This window comes from Gobio gobio, assembly GCF_949357685.1.
Source record: "Gobio gobio genome assembly, chromosome: 22".
In the NCBI taxonomy this organism is placed as follows: domain Eukaryota; kingdom Metazoa; phylum Chordata; class Actinopteri; order Cypriniformes; family Gobionidae; genus Gobio; species Gobio gobio.
Window position 1 is genome coordinate 2,193,503 of NC_137118.1, and position 20,901 is coordinate 2,214,403.

At 40.8% G+C, this 20,901-nt stretch overlaps 1 protein-coding gene across 1 annotated transcript in view; it reads right to left on the reverse strand.

Annotated features, from left to right (window-relative positions):
- Positions 1-20,901, reverse strand: part of ryr1a (ryanodine receptor 1a (skeletal)) — a 262,797-nt gene that overhangs the window by 218,328 nt on the left and 23,568 nt on the right. Inside the window, exons 11-17 of the mRNA XM_079804711.1 lie at positions 19,931-20,087; positions 18,664-18,828; positions 15,937-16,058; positions 4,503-4,692; positions 3,090-3,225; positions 2,002-2,097; positions 62-180 (exon numbers count right to left, since the gene is read on the reverse strand). Coding sequence (XP_079660837.1) covers positions 62-180; positions 2,002-2,097; positions 3,090-3,225; positions 4,503-4,692; positions 15,937-16,058; positions 18,664-18,828; positions 19,931-20,087 — 985 coding nt within the window. The remainder of the gene's footprint in view (positions 1-61; positions 181-2,001; positions 2,098-3,089; positions 3,226-4,502; positions 4,693-15,936; positions 16,059-18,663; positions 18,829-19,930; positions 20,088-20,901) is intronic.

Sequence of the window (20,901 nt, forward strand, 5' to 3'; positions counted from 1 at the left end):
ATTTCGGACTCAGTGAGCAAAGGCCTTAAAGCTTTAACCGAGATTGAGAAAAGATATCAACCTTGTGATTGCGTCCATGTTTGTCCAAAAGCGCGATGATAGATTTGATGTGGTTCTCCTGGATGATGTTTAGCACCTCAGGGCTTTCAATCAGGATACAATACAGCACCTCCAGAATGCCTGACGATTAAAAGTACACACATATACACAACCGTTCAAAAGCTTGGGGTTAATTAATAATAATAATAATAATAATAATGACGATAATATTGATAATAATGTTTCTTGAGCAGCAAATCATCATTAGATTGATTTCTGAAGGATCATGTGGCACTGAAGACTGGAGTAAGGATGATAAATTCAGCTTTGATCACAGGAATAAATATATATATATACACTCTATTGCCAAAAGTGTTGTAACGCCTGCCTTTACATGAACTTTAATGCCATCTCATTCTTCATCCGTAGGGTTTAATATGGAGTCGCCCACCCTTTTAACAGCTTCAGCTCTTCTGGGAAGGCTTTCCTCAAGGTTTAGGAGTGTGTTTATGGGGATTCTTCTAGAAGATTTGTGAGGTCAGGCTCTCAGTCTCCGCTCTAATTCATCCCAAAGCTGTTCTATCAGGTTGAGGTCAGGACTCAAGTTCCTCCACACCAAACTCGCTCATCCATGTCTTTATGGAGCGACGCTTTGAGCACTGGTGCATGCTGGGACAGGAAGGGGCCGTCCCCAAACTGGTCCCACAAAAAGTTGGGAGCATGAAATTGTCCAAAATGTCTTGGTGAAGCCTTAAGAGTTCCTTTCACTGGAACTAACCCCTGAAAAACAACCCCACCCCATAATCTCCCCTCCACCAAACTTTACACTTGGCACAATGCAGTCAGGCAAGTCCCGTTCTCCTGGCAACCGCCAAACCCAGACTCGTCCATGGGATTGTCAGACAGAGAAGCGTGATTGGTCACTCAGAGAACACGTCTCCACTGCTCTAGAGTCCAGTGGCGGCGCACTTTACCCCACTGCATCCCACGCTTTGCATTGCACTAAGGCTTGGATGAGCTGCTCGGCCATGGAAACCCATTCCATGAAGCTCTACACACTGTTCTTGAGCTCATCTGAAGGCCACAGAAGTTTGGAGGTCTGGAGCTCTTGACTCTGCAGAAAGTTGGCCACTTCTGTGACCCTCAGCATGCGCTGACCCCGCTCTGTGACCCTCAGCATGCGCTGACCCCGCTCTGTGACCCTCAGCATGCGCTGACCCCGCTCTGTGACCCTCAGCATGCGCTGACCCCGCTCTTTGACCCTCAGCATGCGCTGACCCCGCTCTGTGACCCTCAGCATGCGCTGACCCCGCTCTGTGACCCTCAGCATGCGCTGACCCCGCTCTGTGACCCTCAGCATGCGCTGACCCCGCTCTGTGACCCTCAGCATGCGCTGACCCCGCTCTGTGATTTGCTGTTGTTCCCAATGGCTTCCACTTTGTTATAATCCCACTAACAGTTGAGTGTGGAATATTTAGTAGTGAAGATGGTCTTATTGCACAGGTGTCCACCGATCACGGCCCCACGCTTGAGTTCTCTGAGCTCCTGAGAGCGGCCCATTCTCTCACTAATGTGTGTAGAAGCGAACACACACACACGCTCCTGAGAGCGGCCCATTCTCTCACTAATGTGTGTAGAAGCGAACACACACACACGCTCCTGAGAGCGGCCCATTCTCTCACTAATGTGTGTAGAAGCGAACACACACACACACTCCTGAGAGCGGCCCATTCTCTCACTAATGTGTGTAGAAGCGTCTGCAGGCCTAGAGCTGGAGTTACACACCTGTGGCCATGAAGGGATTTGAATATATATATAAATTGCATGATTGTGAAATAAAGTTAAATTATATTTGACACTGCTCTATTACTTTTTACTTACACTTTTAATGACAAAGCTTCTTAAACAGCCTCTATGTGGATGGACTCTCAAAGGACTCTTAAATAAAAGATGGCTTCCTACCTGAGGACGCCTCTAAACGATCCAGTTTGCTGACCAGCCAGTCGAGATTATCACAGAACAAAGCACAGTTTGCCCTGTTTCCTCTGATCAGAGATGCTATAGGAGAGAACACAATGGCAAGGGCATTACATTGAAAAGTGCACCAGTGTGATGGAGATTTGTCTGTATTACATGATCAAATAATAATTAAAGGGTTAGTTCACCCAAAAATGAAAATTCTGTCATTAATTCCTCACCCTCATGTCGTTCGACACCCGTCAGACTTCCGTTCATCTTCAGACACAGATGAAGATATTTTAGTGTAAAGCTGATGCTGAGAAAGGCTTCAGATAGGCCTCCATTGGCATTCAGTACATTTACACTCACAAGACCCATAAAAGGCACTTAAAACGTCATTACAAAGTCCATCTCACCACAGTGACTCTACAATAATTTTACGATGCGATGACAATAGTTTTTGTGCGCAAAAAAAAATCAAAATAACACCTTTATCCAACTTGTTCTTGTCTTCCGTGTGTCTCCACGACGCATGCGCGAGAATATGACGCAGATCCGGCGTTCGGGAATCCATGAAATGCACACTTTAGCCCCATTTTGAGAACTACGCCGAGACCTAAAGCACGATCAATGTAGAATTCAACAGCTGAGACACGCGCGTCTTCCTCTGCTTGTAAACAAATCTCTTCTGGGTCATGTGTCCGAACGCCGGATCTGCGTCATATTCTCGCGCATGCGTCGTGGAGACACACACGGAAGACAAGAACACGCTGGATAAAGGTGTTGTTTAGATTTTTTTTGCGCACAAAAACTATTGTCGTCGCATCGTAAAATTATTGTAGAGTCACTGTGGTGAGATGGACTTTGTAATGACGTTTTAAGTGCCTTTTATGGGTCTTGTGAGTGTAAATGTACTGAATGCCAATGGAGGCCTATCTGAAGCCTTTCTCAGCATCAGCTTTACACTAAAATATCTTCATTTGTGTCTGAAGATGAACGGAGGTCTGACGGGTGTCGAACGACATGAGGGTGAGGAATTAATGATAGAATTTTCATTTTTGGGTGAACTAACCCTTTAAACACAACCATACCCAGCAGCTCATAAAATAAGTTGACGATCTCTTTCCAGGACTCAGCTGCATCTTCCCCAGCAAATTCGGAGAAGTGGGCCGAAGTGTTGTAGAAGTTCAGCCGATCAACACAGTCCAATACGAGCGTGATCATGCCCTAACAAAGCAGACATTGGGCATTACGATTGGATGTCTCTGGAAATGTTATATACAATTTTATTCATTAGTATAAGTACAATTAAGTTTATCTGTATTTGGGTTGTTGACGTGACATAGCATTTTCACTGTCATGCAAGATAAAAATGTATATAATTAGTATTGTCATATTTTAAAATGCAGTAAATGCTTTGTACATTGGACCTGTTGATGTAAAAATGGCTTTGTCTTTTGAGCTAAATCTCAGACTTGTCCTATGGTGTGACTGTCTCAAGCATGGTTCAATAAATTACAACTTTTATCAATTAAAAAGAAAATCATGCATATGCTAATTAATACCCCAGGCATAATTTTACAAGTATCTATTTTAGACAAGTTTTTTCATCCATATATGTATAAAAGCTTAGGAACTTGATACAGTTTGTCCTTCAGTATGACGTGATTTTAATTTTAAGTTAAGTTTAAAGCTGCACTATGTAACATTTTTTCGGTAAAATATCCAGAGACCACTCGGCCAGTGTTATATATTTTGTTCAGTCGAGTACTTACAATATCCCAAATGTTTCCAACTATTTGTAAATGGTGAGATGCTATTTCACCCGAGGAACCGGGACGTGTAGGGCGTGGCCTGTCGATGACATCATATCCGCGTTAGTTTGTGGTTTTATTCTGCAGAAATGACTGTGTCATAATAAAAGTCCCGCTGCTCACGAGGCGTGTGTTGCGTTCATCTTATTAACAATGGCTCCAGCGGTTCCTCAGCTCCACAACACTCGTACCGCTCAGTAACGTTAATAATCACATCAACCTGATTTCTGCCCGAGTCCTGTCCCGATTCTGAGCTGAAGACCACATGTCCCGAGATTCTGCGCTCAAACGTGCCGTCATCAAACTACGCCTTTGTTTTGAACAGGCGACCTCTAGTGGACGGAAAAGTTACATAGTGCAGCTTTAATTAGTTGAAGGATCCCATTTAAGGTCATGTTACTGTGCACATGGTAAGATTTTGTCTTCAAATATTGACATTTTTTGGAACCACTATAAGTGTTAATTCCTCTTGTCCTTTGGTGCGACTTAATCTTAATTCTTTCTATGTCACACCACAGGACACATTTCAGTAAACATTTTCAAAAAACAGTGAAAGAACTGAAAAAGTTAGTGACCCCTTCTATGTCCTCAAACATCAGACTTCACACTACATAGTAAGTATTTTTTCTTCAAAAGTAGTGTTTTTACTGCTTATTTATACTGCCTGTATTTTTTGCGAGTGTGTCTAACCTCCTCTTGAAACAGATTCTGGCGGTTCCTTAAAGAGCGCAGTTTGGTCTGCTTCTCCTCATGTTCCAGCTCCTCATCAGGAGGGCGGAAATAGAAGATGAGATCCTGCAAGGACAGAACTATGGAATCCAGAGGGAGAGACGGGGACGGCCCTGGAGATTTACTCTTCCCACTCAGAGCGTCCAGACCCCTGGAAGACAACACAAATATATATATATATATATATATATATATCATAAACTGTAAAAATATATGGAAGACACCGCTTCACTATCTTAGCCGGCAATGACTACGTTTACATGGACAGCAGTAATCTACAGTGTTGGGCACGTTACTTTAAAAAAGTAATTAGTTATAGTTACTAGTTACTTCTTACAAATAGTAACTGAGTTAGTAACTGAGTTACATCATTATAAAAGTAACTAATTACCAGGGAAAGTAATTACTGCGTTACTTTTTTTTCCCCAAATGTTCAAATATGTCAAATAACTTTGATGCCCCCAATATTAGATATGTTAAATGAATGAATTAGACACTAAATAGAATAAATTATTATTATAAAACATTGTACATTAATGTACACTATTGTAATGTTGCTGTGGGACAATGTGAGAGACACCTATCAAATTCAATGCATTATTGTAAATATTATCAGTAGGCCTATAGTGTAAATATTGTGTAAATATTATCAGTACTATACTTTTCTTTGGTAGTGGAGCTCACGTTATCACCTGGGTTTTTAGCCACTAATTTTGTGGCATATGATGATGTGAGGCGCTTCAGAATCACTGGCCACCGGCGTGGAGAGACTCTTTCTTCCTGGGCATAAGTTACATAAATATTCTTACCTTTCACCTCAACGAAGGAAAAGTAGCGCTTATACTTCCAGTTTGCGAAAGCTACCTTTGAAGTCGTTGGACCATCGCTGAATGTGCATATGCGTGTGCGTCATAGGTGTGTGTGTGTGTGTGTGTGTGTGTGTGTGTGTGTGTGTGTGTGTGTGTGTGTGTGTGTGTGTGTGTGTGTGTGTGAATAGATGAAAAAAATAGGTGTGAACTTAACCTATCAACTTCAACCTTGTCTCCCACCCACCAATCATCATCAGTTATGTGTACCACCGCACCCACCCCCAACACGCATGGCTGGTGCGCGCGCGCACACACACACACACACACACGTTGCAGGTCCGACTGACAGAGAGCCTGTTCGGATGAAAAGCGCTTCAGTGAGCTCAATTATAGTAACGCGACTAACGCCACATTTTTTTCCCTCAGTAACGCTAACGGCGTTGTAACGGGAGAAACAGTAATTCGTTTGATTACTCGTTACTGAAAAAAATAATTCCGTTAGTAACGCCGTTTATCTGTAACGCCGTTATTCCCATCACTGGTAATCTAATTATTGACCTTACTCTGAATAAGACAATATTCTGATTAAGGTGTTTACATGAGTTGCTTTTAGAATATTCCGTTCATGTTCCCGTTTTACATGTTACAGAACATAGTTCGATCAATGGTACGTCATTACGTCCCCATGCCACGCTACGCTGTCCGGCGTCCAATCATAGCGCAACTTTCGTGGGTCTGTTCAAATCAATGGGCTCAGGCAACTCACTGTAACTTTACCTGGTCACTAGTTAATATTAGTTAACTAAATTAGTTAACATTAACTAATAATGAACTGCACTTATAAAGCGTTTATTAATCTTTGTTAATGTTAATTTCAACATTTACTAATGCATTATTAAAATCTTGTTACCATTAGTTAATGCACTGTGATGTTTATATTAACTAACGTTAACAAAGATGAACAAATACAGTAACAAATGTACTGCTCATAGTTAGTTCATGTTAGTTAACCCTCAGAGCCCGACGGCATCGCCCACGACGTCACACGGCACCTCCGATAAATATCTATATTATTTCATGAAACTTTTATCGATTTTCTTACCGTTTTTTCCAGCAGAAAGCTAACGAGCTAGCCATCACGGGGGTGTCTTTGGTGTCTTTGTAGCCTTTACAGAAGGTTTTCTATCCAGCCTGGAACATGTGCATCTTTTTGGAGTTGTTCAGCAATAAATCAAAACGCTTACATCCAAGATATATCCACTTGATGTCCATAATTTATAAATTTCCCGTCATTTTTGCCGCTAGCGCGATGCTAGCTGCCATTTTGGATGAGGGTTTGACCAATGACTGGCTGATCCGTCATCCACGTTGGTGTGCGTCATTACGCATGAACCACAGCTCTGTTATTGTGGAGAGAGAGAGGCGCATGGCTAGTGTTGAGGAGAGAGAGAGAGAGACGCGCTGCAGTTTTGTGGAGAAAGTTTGAGGAAAAAGTTTGAGAAGAAAGTTTGTGGAGAAGTTCCTGATAGGAACTGTTTTGAGGCTTGGCACCAGTAAATATCCAAAATCCAAAGAGGCCAAAAGCGCCTGGACTTTTTTTGGAAAAATGTAAATAGTTTTGGTTCTGTATAAGTTATCATGTTTATTCCTGAGTTCCAGGACTCCAAAGACTTGAACAAACTGTTTTCCAGAGGATATATGCTTAGCTTTTATTTATTTGTGTGGGTTTTCAATAAATATTTGAGTGATTCAATTTCCGTTTTATGTTTTCATTTGTCTTTATGGTCCCATAACTTATTTTACATTCAGGTGACATCAATGCAACACAAAAATACTGACAGTGCAACTTGTCTTGAAAAAAAGAGGTGTGTCAATTGTCTGTGCTCAACAGGGTTGATGTTTTACAAGCTTTTTTAGTAAATAAAACCAGGCGGAAAATTAATTGTAAAAATACCCTTAGGTCTCAAAGGGTTAATACATTAACTCATGTTAACTAATGACCATTATTCTAAAGTGTTAGCTTTTATTTTACCTTAAAATAACTAACTTAATTTGATTTAAAAAGCACTTAGTTTTTTTCGCTGCACTAAACATTATTTGTAAGAGCCATTATGCTTTATTTATATGTCTGTTGTAGTTCCACTGTTAGACACCGGGTGGAGTGTGGGTTTAATGGATATAGGTAGCCAGAGAGGAAGTGAGTTGAGGTGTAATGAGGGAAGCAAACAATTTTTGACAAAATGTAGCGACAAAGGAAGAGGTTATTGACACAATTCAGGCCAACTTTTACATGGATGATTGTCTGAAAAGTGTAGCTTCAGAGGAAGAGGCTATTTTGATGATCAAAGATCTAACAGAAGTTTGTTTGACAGGAGGTTTCCAATTGACCAAGTGGGTCAGTAATAGCCGTGTTGTGCTACAAACTGTCCCTGAAGAACATCGAGCCCAGGGCATAAAATTGATGGATCTGGACAAAGATCAACTACCACTGGAAAGAGCTCTTGGTTTGTTGTGGTGTGTTGAATCAGACACTTTCAGGTTTAAAATGACCATCAAAGATCATCCTTGCACCAGACGTGGTGTTCTGTCGATGGTATGCTCTGTATATGATCCTTTAGGATTCTTGGCACCATTCACTCTTACAGCGAAAATTCTTCTTCAAGAGCTGTGTAGGACAAGATGTGGATGGGATGATCTGCTACCCTCAGATCTTCAAAGACAATGGTCTTTATGGTTGAAAGAACTTGGGAGGATTGCAGACTTTAAAGTCGATAGATGCTTAAAGCCCACAGGATTGGACCAACTTACCAACATTCAGTTGCATCATTTCGCTGACGCAAGTACACTTGGATATGGCACTGTAATATATCTTAGGATGGAGACAAACAAGGATGTTCATGTTACTTTCCTACTCAGCAAATCAAGAGTAGCACCATTGAAGCATGTAACAATTCCACGTCTTGAATTGACAGCTGCTGTACTTGCTGCTCGAGTGGAAAAAATGTTGAGGGCAGAGATACAGTTTCCATTGGTGGACTCAGTGTTTTGGACAGATAGTACATCTGTGTTAAAATATATCAGAAATGAGGACAAACGCTTTCTGACCTTTGTGGCCAACAGGATCTCTGCAATAAGAGAAATTACAACACCATTACAGTGGAGATACATACCTACAGCTCAAAATCCTGCAGACTGTTGTTCAAGAGGAATGAAAGCAGATTTGCTGTTATCGAGTGAAGAATGGATCAGCGGACCACATTTTTTGTGGAAACCACAGGAAGAATGGCCAGCACAAATAGTTGATTCTACTCTTAAAGTCGATGATCCTGAGGTAAAGAGGAATGTGAGTGTAAACACCACTGTTGTGAATGATGTGTCAAGTGCAACAAATGCCACTCATAGGCTGATTACACACTTCTCAGATTGGACAAAGTTGAAAGTTGCTGTTGCCTGGTTTTTGAAGTTAAAAAGAATGCTGAGGCTACGTAGTCAAAAGCGGAAAGAAATCAAAGCCTCTTTGGATCCAAAGTGTGTATTACCATCATCCAAGAAGATGGAGAAGGAGCTTCAAAGGCTAACATTCTCAACAGCTACACCGAACTTAACTTTGGAGGACCTGACTGAAGCTGAAACGGCTATTGTTGCATTTAGTCAACAGCAACAGTTTGGAAAGGAAATTGCTGCTCTATCATCTGTTTTAAAGGTAAAGCGAGACAGCAAGTTGTATAAGTTGGATCCTGTCTTTCAAGATGGTCTTTTAAGGGTTGGAGGACGACTGAGGAATGCTGCAATGCCTGAGGAAAGGAAGCATCCTATCATTCTTTCTAAGGATCAGCACATTGCCACACTCATCTTGCGGCATATTCATCAACAGTTAGGTCACAGTGGAAGAAATCATATGCTTTCCAAGCTGAGAAAAAGATATTGGATCATTAAAGGTAATGCTGCCGCCCGGAAGATTATATCAAGTTGTGGCCATTGTAGACGTCTTGGAGTTAAGGTGGGTGAACAAAAGATGGCAGACTTGCCGAAAGAGAGACTTAAGCCCGATCTTCCTCCATTTACAAATGTAGGAGTCGATTATTTTGGTCCTATAGAGGTCAAAAGAGGACGCTCCATTGTGAAACGCTATGGAGTTATCTTTACTTGCATGGCAAGTAGAGCAGTTCATCTGGAAGTTGCCCATTCCTTGGACACTGATGCATGCATTAACTCTCTACGCAGATTTATTTGCAGACGAGGACAAGTTGTTCATATAAGATCAGACAACGGTACCAACTTTATTGGAGCAGAAAGAGAGTTAAGAGAAGCACTCAGTTCATGGAATAAAAGCAAGATTCAAAGGGCAATGCTACAGAAAGGTGTCCAGTGGAGTTTCAATCCTCCAGGAGGCTCGCATTATGGAGGAGTGTGGGAGCGTGTGATTAGAATGGTCAAGAAAATTCTGAATTCCATCTTACATCAGCAAACTTTGGAGGATGAAGGATTTCATACTGTGCTATGTGAAGTTGAGGCTATTCTAAATGATCGCCCAATAACAAAGCTGTCAGATGATCCTAATGACCTAGAGCCACTTACTCCAAATCACCTTCTTCAAATGAAAGGCAAACCAGTTCTACCACCTGGACTGTTTGACCAATCAGAGTTATACAGCAAGAGGAGATGGAAACAAGTCCAATATATGTGCGACTTATTCTGGAGAAGATGGACAAATGAATATTTGCCTTTGCTTCAAGAACGACAGAAATGGAACAGGGAAAGGAGGAGCTTTGTTCCAGGGGACATTGTTGTCATTGTGGACTCTTCAGCCCCACGTGGATCCTGGTTGATGGGACGAGTTTTGGAAGTTTTTCCTGATAAGAATGGACTTGTACGTTCTGTGCGTGTACAAACTAAAACCAATATACTTGAGAGACCTGTGACAAAGCTTTGTCTATTGTATGACGGCATGGAAAAGGACTGATTGCAAATACTATGAACTCTAACCAACAGAAGATTGTTTGAATACAGTGTTGCTTTGGACTTATGGCTCTTTGTATTAATATTTTATTGAATTGTAATGTCTACCTGTCATGTACAATTAGGGGCCGGAGTGTAAGAGCCATTATGCTTTATTTATATGTCTGTTGTAGTTCCACTGTTAGACACCGGGTGGAGTGTGGGTTTAATGGATATAGGTAGCCAGAGAGGAAGTGAGGTCAGGTGTAATGAGGGAAGCAAACAATTTTTGACCGTGTCAGGAGTGGGTATGAGGAGTACTATGTGTTTGAGCATCGTAACTGTGACAATAAAGGTGATAATTGCAGTACTGGACTGGAAGCGTCATGTTTTGGATCCCACGCGTCAGATAACCCTACAACACCTCTAGCCTAAGGGACAAGATGGTCCTTTGTCGCTACATTATTTGATTTAACATTTTGGAACAATTACATACTTTGGTTTTATTTAATTTCACTGGTAAAGACTTTTTTTCTTTACACTGAATTTAAAAACAAATGCTGATTTAAGCAACATCTTTGTTTGGATTGCAGAATATGCAGTTATTGCCTTTAATTTCATCTTTCAGCCTTTTCATTTCCAATTCAATTTCTCGTTAATTTCAGATTGTGGATTTGTTTTCATTAGCCAAAAGCCAATTTAGCCTGTTAAATACCAAATAAACATCTTGTTCATGTATACTTTCATCCTTTTATTGTGTTAAAAAAATTAATTAAAATAATAATCGGAAATCGGTATCGGAATCGGCCAGTTTTCTTGAAAAAAATCGGTATCGGAATCGGCCATGTAAAATCATGATCGGTGCATCACTATATTTTACTTTTACAATGAGCAGAATTATTACAGCACAAAGAAAAAAAATATAGAGGAGGCCGTGTCCGAGTGAGCAGTCAAGCAAGACACGCCCCATAGCAACACGTCATGGCAACGACATTTGTATGGAGTCAAAATAGGGCCACATATATCTGCAAAATAACACAATGTTTTGCAAACAAAAAATATGTTTGCAAAAAAAAAAGTTTTGCAAAAAAAAAAAATTATTTTGCAAAAAAAAAAATAGAATATTGAGAAAAAAATGCTTTTTTGCAAGTAAAAAAATAATAATTGCAAAAGAAAAAAGTTACCACTGAGAGAAAAAATAAAGTTTAGCAAAGTAAAACTTGCAGCATTGACTTTGCAACACCTTTGCGCCGCTCCTTTAAATCCGCGTTTCCGTCATCCGTGCCTCTGCGGCGCAAGCTTTCCTTTGCGCTTCATTTTTCTTTGCGCCTCGCTTTGCGTCCCTGATTTGACGTGGGGGAGGGGTCAAGAGGTTGGGGTGTGTACATGGGACGAAGGCGCGTCCTTCTCGTTACGTCAATCAATACAATCTGACTTAAATTTGGCCACTCGCCCTTGAGGCTGAGCAACTGTGCTGATCTCTCGCTGTCTCAATTAATTTGCCCAATCTCATTCACTTTCTATGCAGAGGATGATCCATCGATGTCTAGCATTCTGGTGTAAGGGTTATAAATACCCATCAGCTATGTTAACTAACCAAACTACATCAGGAATCATTTCTTGAATCTGTCTGACACATCATCAGTGTTGGGGTAAAGTGTTACAAGTAGAGCTGTCAATTTAACTCATTAATTAAAAAAAAACACATGATTAAAAAAATGTATGCAATTAATCATGCCCAATATATTCTTGTGTTCAAAGACAGCTAGATGATATGCAGCAGAATGACACACAGAGGTCTCGAGATCCATACGGTCTGGGGCTCGCGCTGATGACGTAACGAGAAGGACGCGCCTTCGTCCCTTGTACACACCCATGTACACACCCCAACCTCTTGACCCCTCCCCCACGTCAAATCAGGGACGCAAAGCGAGGCGCAAAGAAAAATGAAGCGCAAAGGAAAGCTTGCGCCGCAGAGGCACGGATGACGGAAACGCGGATTTAAAGGAGCGGCGCAAAGGTGTTGCAAAGTCAATGCTGCAAGTTTTACTTTGCTAAACTTTATTTTTTCTCTCAGTGGTAACTTTTCTTTTGCAATTACTATTTTTTTACTTGCAAAAAAGCATTTTTTTCTCAATATTCTATTTTTTTTTGCAATTTTTTTTTTTTTTTTTTGCAAAACATATTTTTTGTTTGCAAAACATTGTGTTATTTTGCAGATATATGTGGCCCTATTTTGACTCCATACATTTGAGGCTAAAAGATACGTAAAAAATAAACGGGAATTTGAGCGCATTGTTACGGTTTTGTACGCGCGGTTATATTAATTATAATTCAAATTCTGTTTTATTTGTCACAATATTATTGATGATTGTTTAGAGGGGCACTTTATATACTTTTGATACAAGCCCCCAAAGCCCTCCCCTCTGCACTTGCCTTGTGTGTGTGTGTGTGTGTGTGTGTGTGTGTCCTGTCACAAAATGCGCTGAAAACTCCTACACGATGTCAATAGTTAGATTAAGGTGTGTAGATGTCTACAATGCACTTAGATAATGAGACTAAAATAGGCATACTCCACATGTCTTAATTCGATTTTTGTTTAATTCGAGTATGGCTTTAACCGGATTAAGGTAATTAGAAATCGCTGTTTCCATGGTAGTTTCTTAATCAGAGTATGGTCTTAATCAGATTAATATCGGAGTATTGTTGTCCATGTAAACGTACTGAATGTCAGAATATGGCGCTGACATCTGATTTAGGTCAGAGTAAGTGCAGTAGTGAACAGGAAGTAGAGATGCGATATCAAAACCCAGACACGTTTACTGCAGAACAACTCATTATGTTGTGTGAAATAAAAAGTTATAAAAGTGTAAAAAATTAAAGCTAAAGCTCCAATCTCCTCCCGAAAATCCCAGAAAAAGTCTCAGTGACTACTTCGCTCAGAGAAGATCCTCGTTTTTATAGCATCAAATAACTAAAACCAAAATTATTTTAAAAAAACAAACACTTGAACTAACATCAGTGTGATTTAAAAACTGCCTAAAATGACAGAAACCATCTTTGGAAAACATTTATTTGAAGTGTAATTTGAGTGTTTAGTTTGTCTCGCGTCCCATTCGATTACATGGAGGGGGCGGGGTTTATGAGCTATACTGCATTCAGCCCCCAGGGGGCGATCGAGACACTTTGGCTTCACTTTTCAGGACTTGTGAGGCACACTTGATACAGGGTTCCTACGCAATTTTCATTTCAAAATTCCATACTTTTCCAGACTCGAATTTCCAGACTTCCTACAGATTTTTCCGACCATATTTAACTTAAAATGTTTTCAAATTCAACTGCTAACAAGTGTTACATTCTAAAGATTTAGTATTGGCGTTTTTGCCTTTTATTAGGATAGGAAAGTAGCTAGACAGGAAGTAAGGTGGGAGAGAGAGGGGGGCGGGATTGGGAAAAGTCCATGAGGCAGGACTCGAACTCAGGTCTCCCGAAGCACTACAGCACTACATGGCGAACCACTTACCCACAATTAGGGATGGGTCGCGATTTTCGAATATTCGATTAGTTATTAAATTATAGAATATCGAATAGTATGTGCGATTATCGTCCAAAAAAAATCCCCATGTTGTCGGTGCTGATGTGGTGCTGACGCGTTCATGTAACCAGAGGCGCTGCCAGTAACGCTCCTAAAAGCTGCCAGTAACGCTCCTAAAGCTGCCAGTCAGCTCTCAGGGTGTTTTATACTGGACACGTTTGCTGCGGTCCGAGTCTGATTCTTCCCTCCGCCTCCGCAGTGTTGGTCTGGTTTCACACTCAACTTGAACCCTGGTGCGTTTGCGTTCATCTTACGTCATCACAAACGTGCACGGGCGTGATAGAAAACAGAGCGCGGGTCAATATATTGGGCTTTTTTCAATTAATTTGGTGCTATTATGTGCAGCTAAGTAAACGACACTTGGGTTTACCGTATGTGTGTCGCTTGAAGGCGGCTTTGTTGCTTGCAAACAGACTCTTTTGAGGAGACGGTGAATTGCCATTCATTTGCTGCCCTGATTGCACTCTATGCGCTAATACACTGCAGGCTCGCTCTCGCGATCGTATCTCAGCTAAATCATCAACACTATCATCTCTTACGTGTATGTTATTGAACTAATGACATTGTAATCGGCTAAAATGCATGCGCTGGTTACTTTCTTCCACAACAAGTGCGCACGTACCCGAGTGTTGTTTGCACATTCACGTGAATCACGGCTCAGCTCCGAGAGCAACCGAACTCCGGTTGTGTGTTCTCGGGTTCGGTACCTCAGTGCACACCAAGCTCTGTAGGTAAGCTTTCACATTAGCAATTTTTCATGCTAACCGTGCCCCATTCCGAACTAAAATGCCAGAGTAAAAACGCCCTGAGACAACAGAAGAATAAAGTCTCACGCGCACGCTGTAGACTTGTGGCATTTATCAGGTAACTTGGGGCGATGTCACATTACAGTCATATGTTTCAGCATGTTACAATAATATGGCTTGAGTTGATATAGCCTATTCCCTAATGAATTAAACAGTTTGTTATCATACAGATTGAGAGTGTGAATGGTCTCTCTCCCTCTCTCTCTCTGTTTATGTGTGTAGCTTATACATGCGTACATGCGTGCATGCGGGGGAGGAGTTGCGATTTTCGAATAAAAATCGAATAATTCCCAGCGATCTTCGAATATCATTTTTGCTTGAAATGCCCATCCCTACCCACAATGCCATCGGCACGACAAGTCTGTTACACTCTGAGTCAAAACCTCTATGTAGGCTATCTAATATTTATAAATCCTATATTAAAATTGTGCCTTTTGTGACCTTAACGATCAAAATGCTAAATCAGTCACAATTTGTTTAAAGGGTTATTAATTTACCCAAAAATTTAATTTCTATCATAATTTACTTACCCTCATGTCATTCTAAACTAATAAGACTTTTGTTAATCTTGGAAATCTTGGACACATGAAGATATTTAAAGGATTAGTTCACCTCAAAATGAAAATGTCCTAATCATTTACTCACCCCAATGCCATCCAAAATGGCAACCAACTCAAAAACTTAATTTATCTTTCACTGAAGAAAGTAAATCATGGATATCTTGGATGGCATTGAGGTGAGTAAATGATTAGGACATTTTCATTTTGGGGTGAACTAGTCCTTTAATAAAGGGACTGAAATCTCTCAGATTTAAAATATTAAAAATGTTAATATAATAAAGTCTTATGGTTTTGAAAGACATGGGGGTGAATAAATGACAAATTTTCATTGTGGGTGTACTATTCCTTTAAGGACTCCACTATCGACTCTGTTTTATCCTCAAACCCAACTTGCTTTCTCAAACTACAAAGTGTTGTGTTAACCACTGTTGAACACAGGTCTGACCTTTACTGCCATAGCTCGGCTACAAGTTTTTCATTCATTGAAAAAAACGATTTTTATATATTTACTATATACATTTAGAAATTCTTAATTTTATATTTAGAAAATGAAATAGGGACAATAGTCTGGAATTTATTTTTTCCATACTTTTCCAGACCTGGAAATTACTCAAATCAAATTCCATACTTTTCCAAACCCCGTAGGAAGCCTGTTGATATTAGATCTACAGCTGTATGCGGACGTACTTAATGAACTGAGTGAAGAGTCCCGCCGTGCTGTAGATCATCCGAGCAGCCTGGGATTCTGCCGTCTGAGAGCGAGCCACAGTCAGGGCATCGTCCATGTGACCCTCCTGATGCAGAATAGCCTGAGGACAAGAAACACACATATTAGAATTAAGCGGCTCCTACCACAGTTTCTCCTGAAGCCGATACTGAAGTGACTTAAACTGCAGTTCATGGACTGGCCACTAGAGGAGCAGAATCTCATTGAGCTCATGTTAAAATGGCCAACTTTACAGCAGAAGAACACATGTTTACAGTCTGGGACAAACTGTGCTTTTGGTCTGTACGGCTAATGTTGCCCTTCATGACGACTGTGAGGGGGGAATGTTTTTATAACTCATTCATTTACATTATATAAAGCCTTAAAGTTCTGCATAATTAAGGGCGTGGCCACTTTGAGTGACAGGTGGATTGCCGTTTGTCTGCTGTCTGTTAGTCATCACCTTAGCTCCGCCCACGTCCCGCCTCTTTGCCCGTTTTCTATTATCCGGGAATTAGAATGGATCAAATCTCTGAATTTATGAAGTTTTAGATCTGAGAATTTACACTACAGTTAAAAAAATAGTATAGTGCTGTCAAAATTAGCACATTAACACATATGATTTAATTTTTCCAGTTTAACCCATTAAAGGGGTGATGAATTGAGAAATCAACTTTTCATTCAGCCTTTGACAGATAAAAGTTCATAATGATATAAGAATATCCTGCATGTTTCAGAGCTGAAAACTTCCTTGTTAGTCAAAGAAAAGCTTTTATTGACACCAGACCCAGCAAACGAGAGATCTCAGAATAGACCCTTTTCACATTTCCGGGTTTCTCAGAGCGGAAGTCGTCATAGTTGGGTTAAATATTATAGCTGTGAATGAGAGAATACATTAAATATTTTTTTGTGTGCGCCCATTTGCTCACATAGCAAAAGAAAAACGCCACAGTAGTGATTTCACAACTTTCAAAAAGAGGGGAAAAATAGAGTGAGATTGATAACGGCAGTGAAAAGAGAGAAATATGTTCATTTTTACCATCACTCCCATAGACGCTATTACTAAACACCCTCACAGCAGCGGAAACTTTTTTATTGTAATTTGATGCACAAGTAATAAAATACAAAGTATTAGTGTTATAAATGTACATATATTTTGTTTTAAATGAAAATACAAAAAACATTGCAGGATTTACGATATTGATGAGCGTTAAAACGTGTCATCACAGTCTGTGAAAAGGGTCTATATGCCACACCTTGACGTCAGCATGTGGTGAAACACCGCCTCAACAGATAAATATGTACGCCTGATTCTGTAGCCCCGCCCACGACTAAAATGATCGCACTACTGAGCAATAAACATGCCGCAGAGAGTAAGATTTTGCGCTGTGCCTGGCTTCCTTCAGATTTTTAATATTAGGAATGTGTGGTTGAACGTTTTTTATTTTTAATGAAGATCAAGCTCACGTGCGTAAGACATTGCGTCTGTTCGCTTCATTTAACCGCGGATTCATTTGTAAACAAGACACAGGTGGAGACTGGATTTGCAGACATATTGAGATTAAAGGGTTAGTTCACCCAAAAATGAAAATTCTGTCATTAATTACTCACCCTCATGTCGTTCGACACCCGTCAGACCTCCGTTCATCTTCAGACACAAATGAAGATATTTTAGTGTAAAGCTGATGCTGAGAAAGGCTTCAGATAGGCCTCCATTGGCATTCAGTACATTTACACTCACAAGACCCATAAAAGGCACTTAAAACATCATTACAAAGTCCATCTCACCACAGTGGCTCTACAATAATTTTACGATGCGACGACAATAGTTTTTGTGCGCAAAAAAAAATCTAAATAACGCCTTTATCCAACTTGTTCTTGTCTTCCTTGTGTGCCTCCACGACGCATGCGCGAGAATATGAGCAGATCCGGCGTTCGGACACATGACCCAGAAGAGATTTGTTTACAAGCAGAGGAAGACGCGCGTATCTCAGCTGTTGAATTCTACATTGATCGTGCTTTAGGTCTCGGCGTAGTTCTCAAAATGGGGCTAAAGTGTGCATTTCATGGATTCCCGAACGCCGGATCTGCGTTATATTCTCGCGCATGCGTCGTGGACGCACACACGGAAGACAAGAACAAGTTGGATAAAGGTGTTATTTTGATTTTTTTTTTGCGCACAAAAACTATTGTCGTTGCATCGTAAAATTATTGTAGAGCCACTGTGGTGAGATGGACTTTGTAATGACGTTTTAAGTGCCTTTTATGGGTCTTGTGAGTGTAAATGTACTGAATGCCAATGGAGGCCTATCTGAAGCCTTTCTCAGCATCAGCTTTACACTAAAATATCTTCATTTGTGTCTGAAGATGAACAGAGGTCTTCCGGGTGTCGAACGACATGAGGGTGAGGAATTAATGACAGAATTTTCCTTTTTGGGTGAACTAACCCTTTAAAACACAACGCTGTGCTTCTGGATCGGACAGGAACGCTGCAACACACTGATGTGAGTAAAACATGTGTTTATATGTGATAGTGTTGCATCGTTACAGATCGTTTGATATCTACTGATGATGTTGCAGAAGTTTTGAACATGCTGATTCGTCTGCAGTGAAGTTTTGCTGATGCACGTACTTGGCTTAATTCAAACAAACCAACAAAAACAGACCGGAAACTTTTGAGCGTTGGTGTGCATGAGGTTAAATCTCACCTTTCTCTTCAGCGGCCCCAGACGAGCAGACTTGGCGTCCACCGAGGCGTACGTGAGCCACAGGCTGGTGGAGACATGCTGCACAAAGCACATGGACTCTCCATACTTGATCTCCGGGATGCCCATTCCCTCCACGTCACGTTTCTGAGCCACCTCGGTCTTCTCCTACTCGGTCAAATGACATAAGAAGTTTTGATTTTTAAAAGAGCAACCTCACAGATGCCCCTTCTCCACAGAGGCAGTGCTGGTTCGGAGCCAAAGCCTAGTTTCAAATCGGTTCTTTGTCTTTACACACCCAAAGCACTAGCTCTGAACCAGGAGAAGTGGTTCTTAAGTAGCACCAAAACATTGCTTGTCTAGAAGTAAGAACCGCTTGCGTCAGGGGCTGGGGTAAGCGTGACCAACAAGACCAATACCATCTTCTGACGACTCCTTATGCTTTTGAATCGCTCTTGCGGTCCTTTGATATCATACGCGATCGGTCTGCACAGCACTTATGCATCTCGAACAAGCCGTGTGTGTGTGTGTGTGTGTGTGTATGAGACGTATACAGTGATGTAAGACTGGCTCTGTGGCGGCTCTCTAGCCCGTGGAAAGGCAAACCGGTTCTTATGCTGCCTTCACGTGCTATCGGAATTATCGTAAATACGAGTTTCCTCTGTAAAAATTGCACATGATCGCCCTCTGATGTCGTGTTTACCACTGGGAAGTTCGGAAATAATTTTGATACCCCAATTCCCGAGATGGGCGTGACATAAGCTTTAAACATGGTGGCGGGGAGAACTAGACAGGTGTGGTTTTATTGGTTTTTTTTAGGTCGTCTTGTCTTGACAGTAATGTAGTACATATTTACATGTAAGAGTAATCATATGAAGCGTGTTGTATGTTTGGTACACAGCAAAAATAGCCTGCATTTGACTGAAATTACAGAATCAGCAGAAAGCGGACTATCTGGAATGTTTATATGGTTGTCGGTGCATGGGACACTACATATGATGTTGGTTTTAATCAGATTTTCCCAATAAATAAGCAAGAATAACCATGATTCCTGTTCACTCCGACAACAAAGCACTTGAATGCAACAAGCTCGTAATCACGACTTCTAAAGTGGGAATTAGGAAATTTCCGATAGCACGTGAAGGCAGCATTAGAAGGATCGTCAGTCGAACCAACTCCGAACCGGCACTAGCTCTGAACTAGCACCCGGTTCATTCTGGTGGAAAAGGAGTCAGAGAGAGGGTAATAAAGCTGAGAGCAGTATACAGACCTTAGACGCACGAAAGCAGAAAGCAGAGTTCTTCGTATTGGCCTTTTCCGAGTCCACAAGCAGAAGTCCTTTCTCTTCATCCAGGCACAGATACCGGCCTGTGGTGATGTGACGCGCCCTGAAGGACTGACCCCACTTCATGTGGCTTCCACTCCACCTGCGTAAAAAGAGACAATGAACATCAGCTCAAACCAGGGCTTCGAACCGGTTCAAGGAACGAAAACCGGAAACGAACGAAATTTTAAGAGGAACAAAAACGAAATCAAAATCAATTTGAATCGTTCTGAACAGAAACGTTAATTTGAAATGACCATTAACCGGTTAATAAAGGTATTTTATCGTTCTCTTTAATATTTTAATTTGGCAGTGACCAATAATGAATAGAGTTACAGCATGTGGCGTTGACGGATCAAGCGTGAGTGAAATGTCATCTATGAATCTACCGGTAACGCAAGTCAGTATGAGCGCATTTACACGCCTCAAGTACATTTCTTTCCCCACTGAGGTCATCAATGAAAGCTCAGGTATTGGAGGACAATCTTTTTGAATGTTTAAATAAGCAGTACGGACTTTAAGCTCAAATAGTCTGATTTAGGCTAGTTTGTGGATTCCGTTTAAGCCTATCCAAGTAGGCTATAGCATCTATCAAACATTTGTCCTATAGTCTTTCAGATTGCCAATACAGGACAGCTCAATGTTTTCTATATAGACGGCTGATGCTTCGTATTAAATGGTGTTATATTGCATTAAATGATCAAGCTTTATTAGCTGACTGAATTTGATTATGGGATGCAGACGTGTTGCGCAGTGTTTGCTTTGAAATTAGCAGCATTAAAAGAGCAATGGTTATCCAGTTTATTTATTCTTTATTCATGCGATTTTTAAAACAAGTCATGTTGAAAAAAAGTTATGTACGAAGAATGTTCTCACTCTTCTGAAAAGAATTAGGCATAAGAGGCCACTTTCCGCTC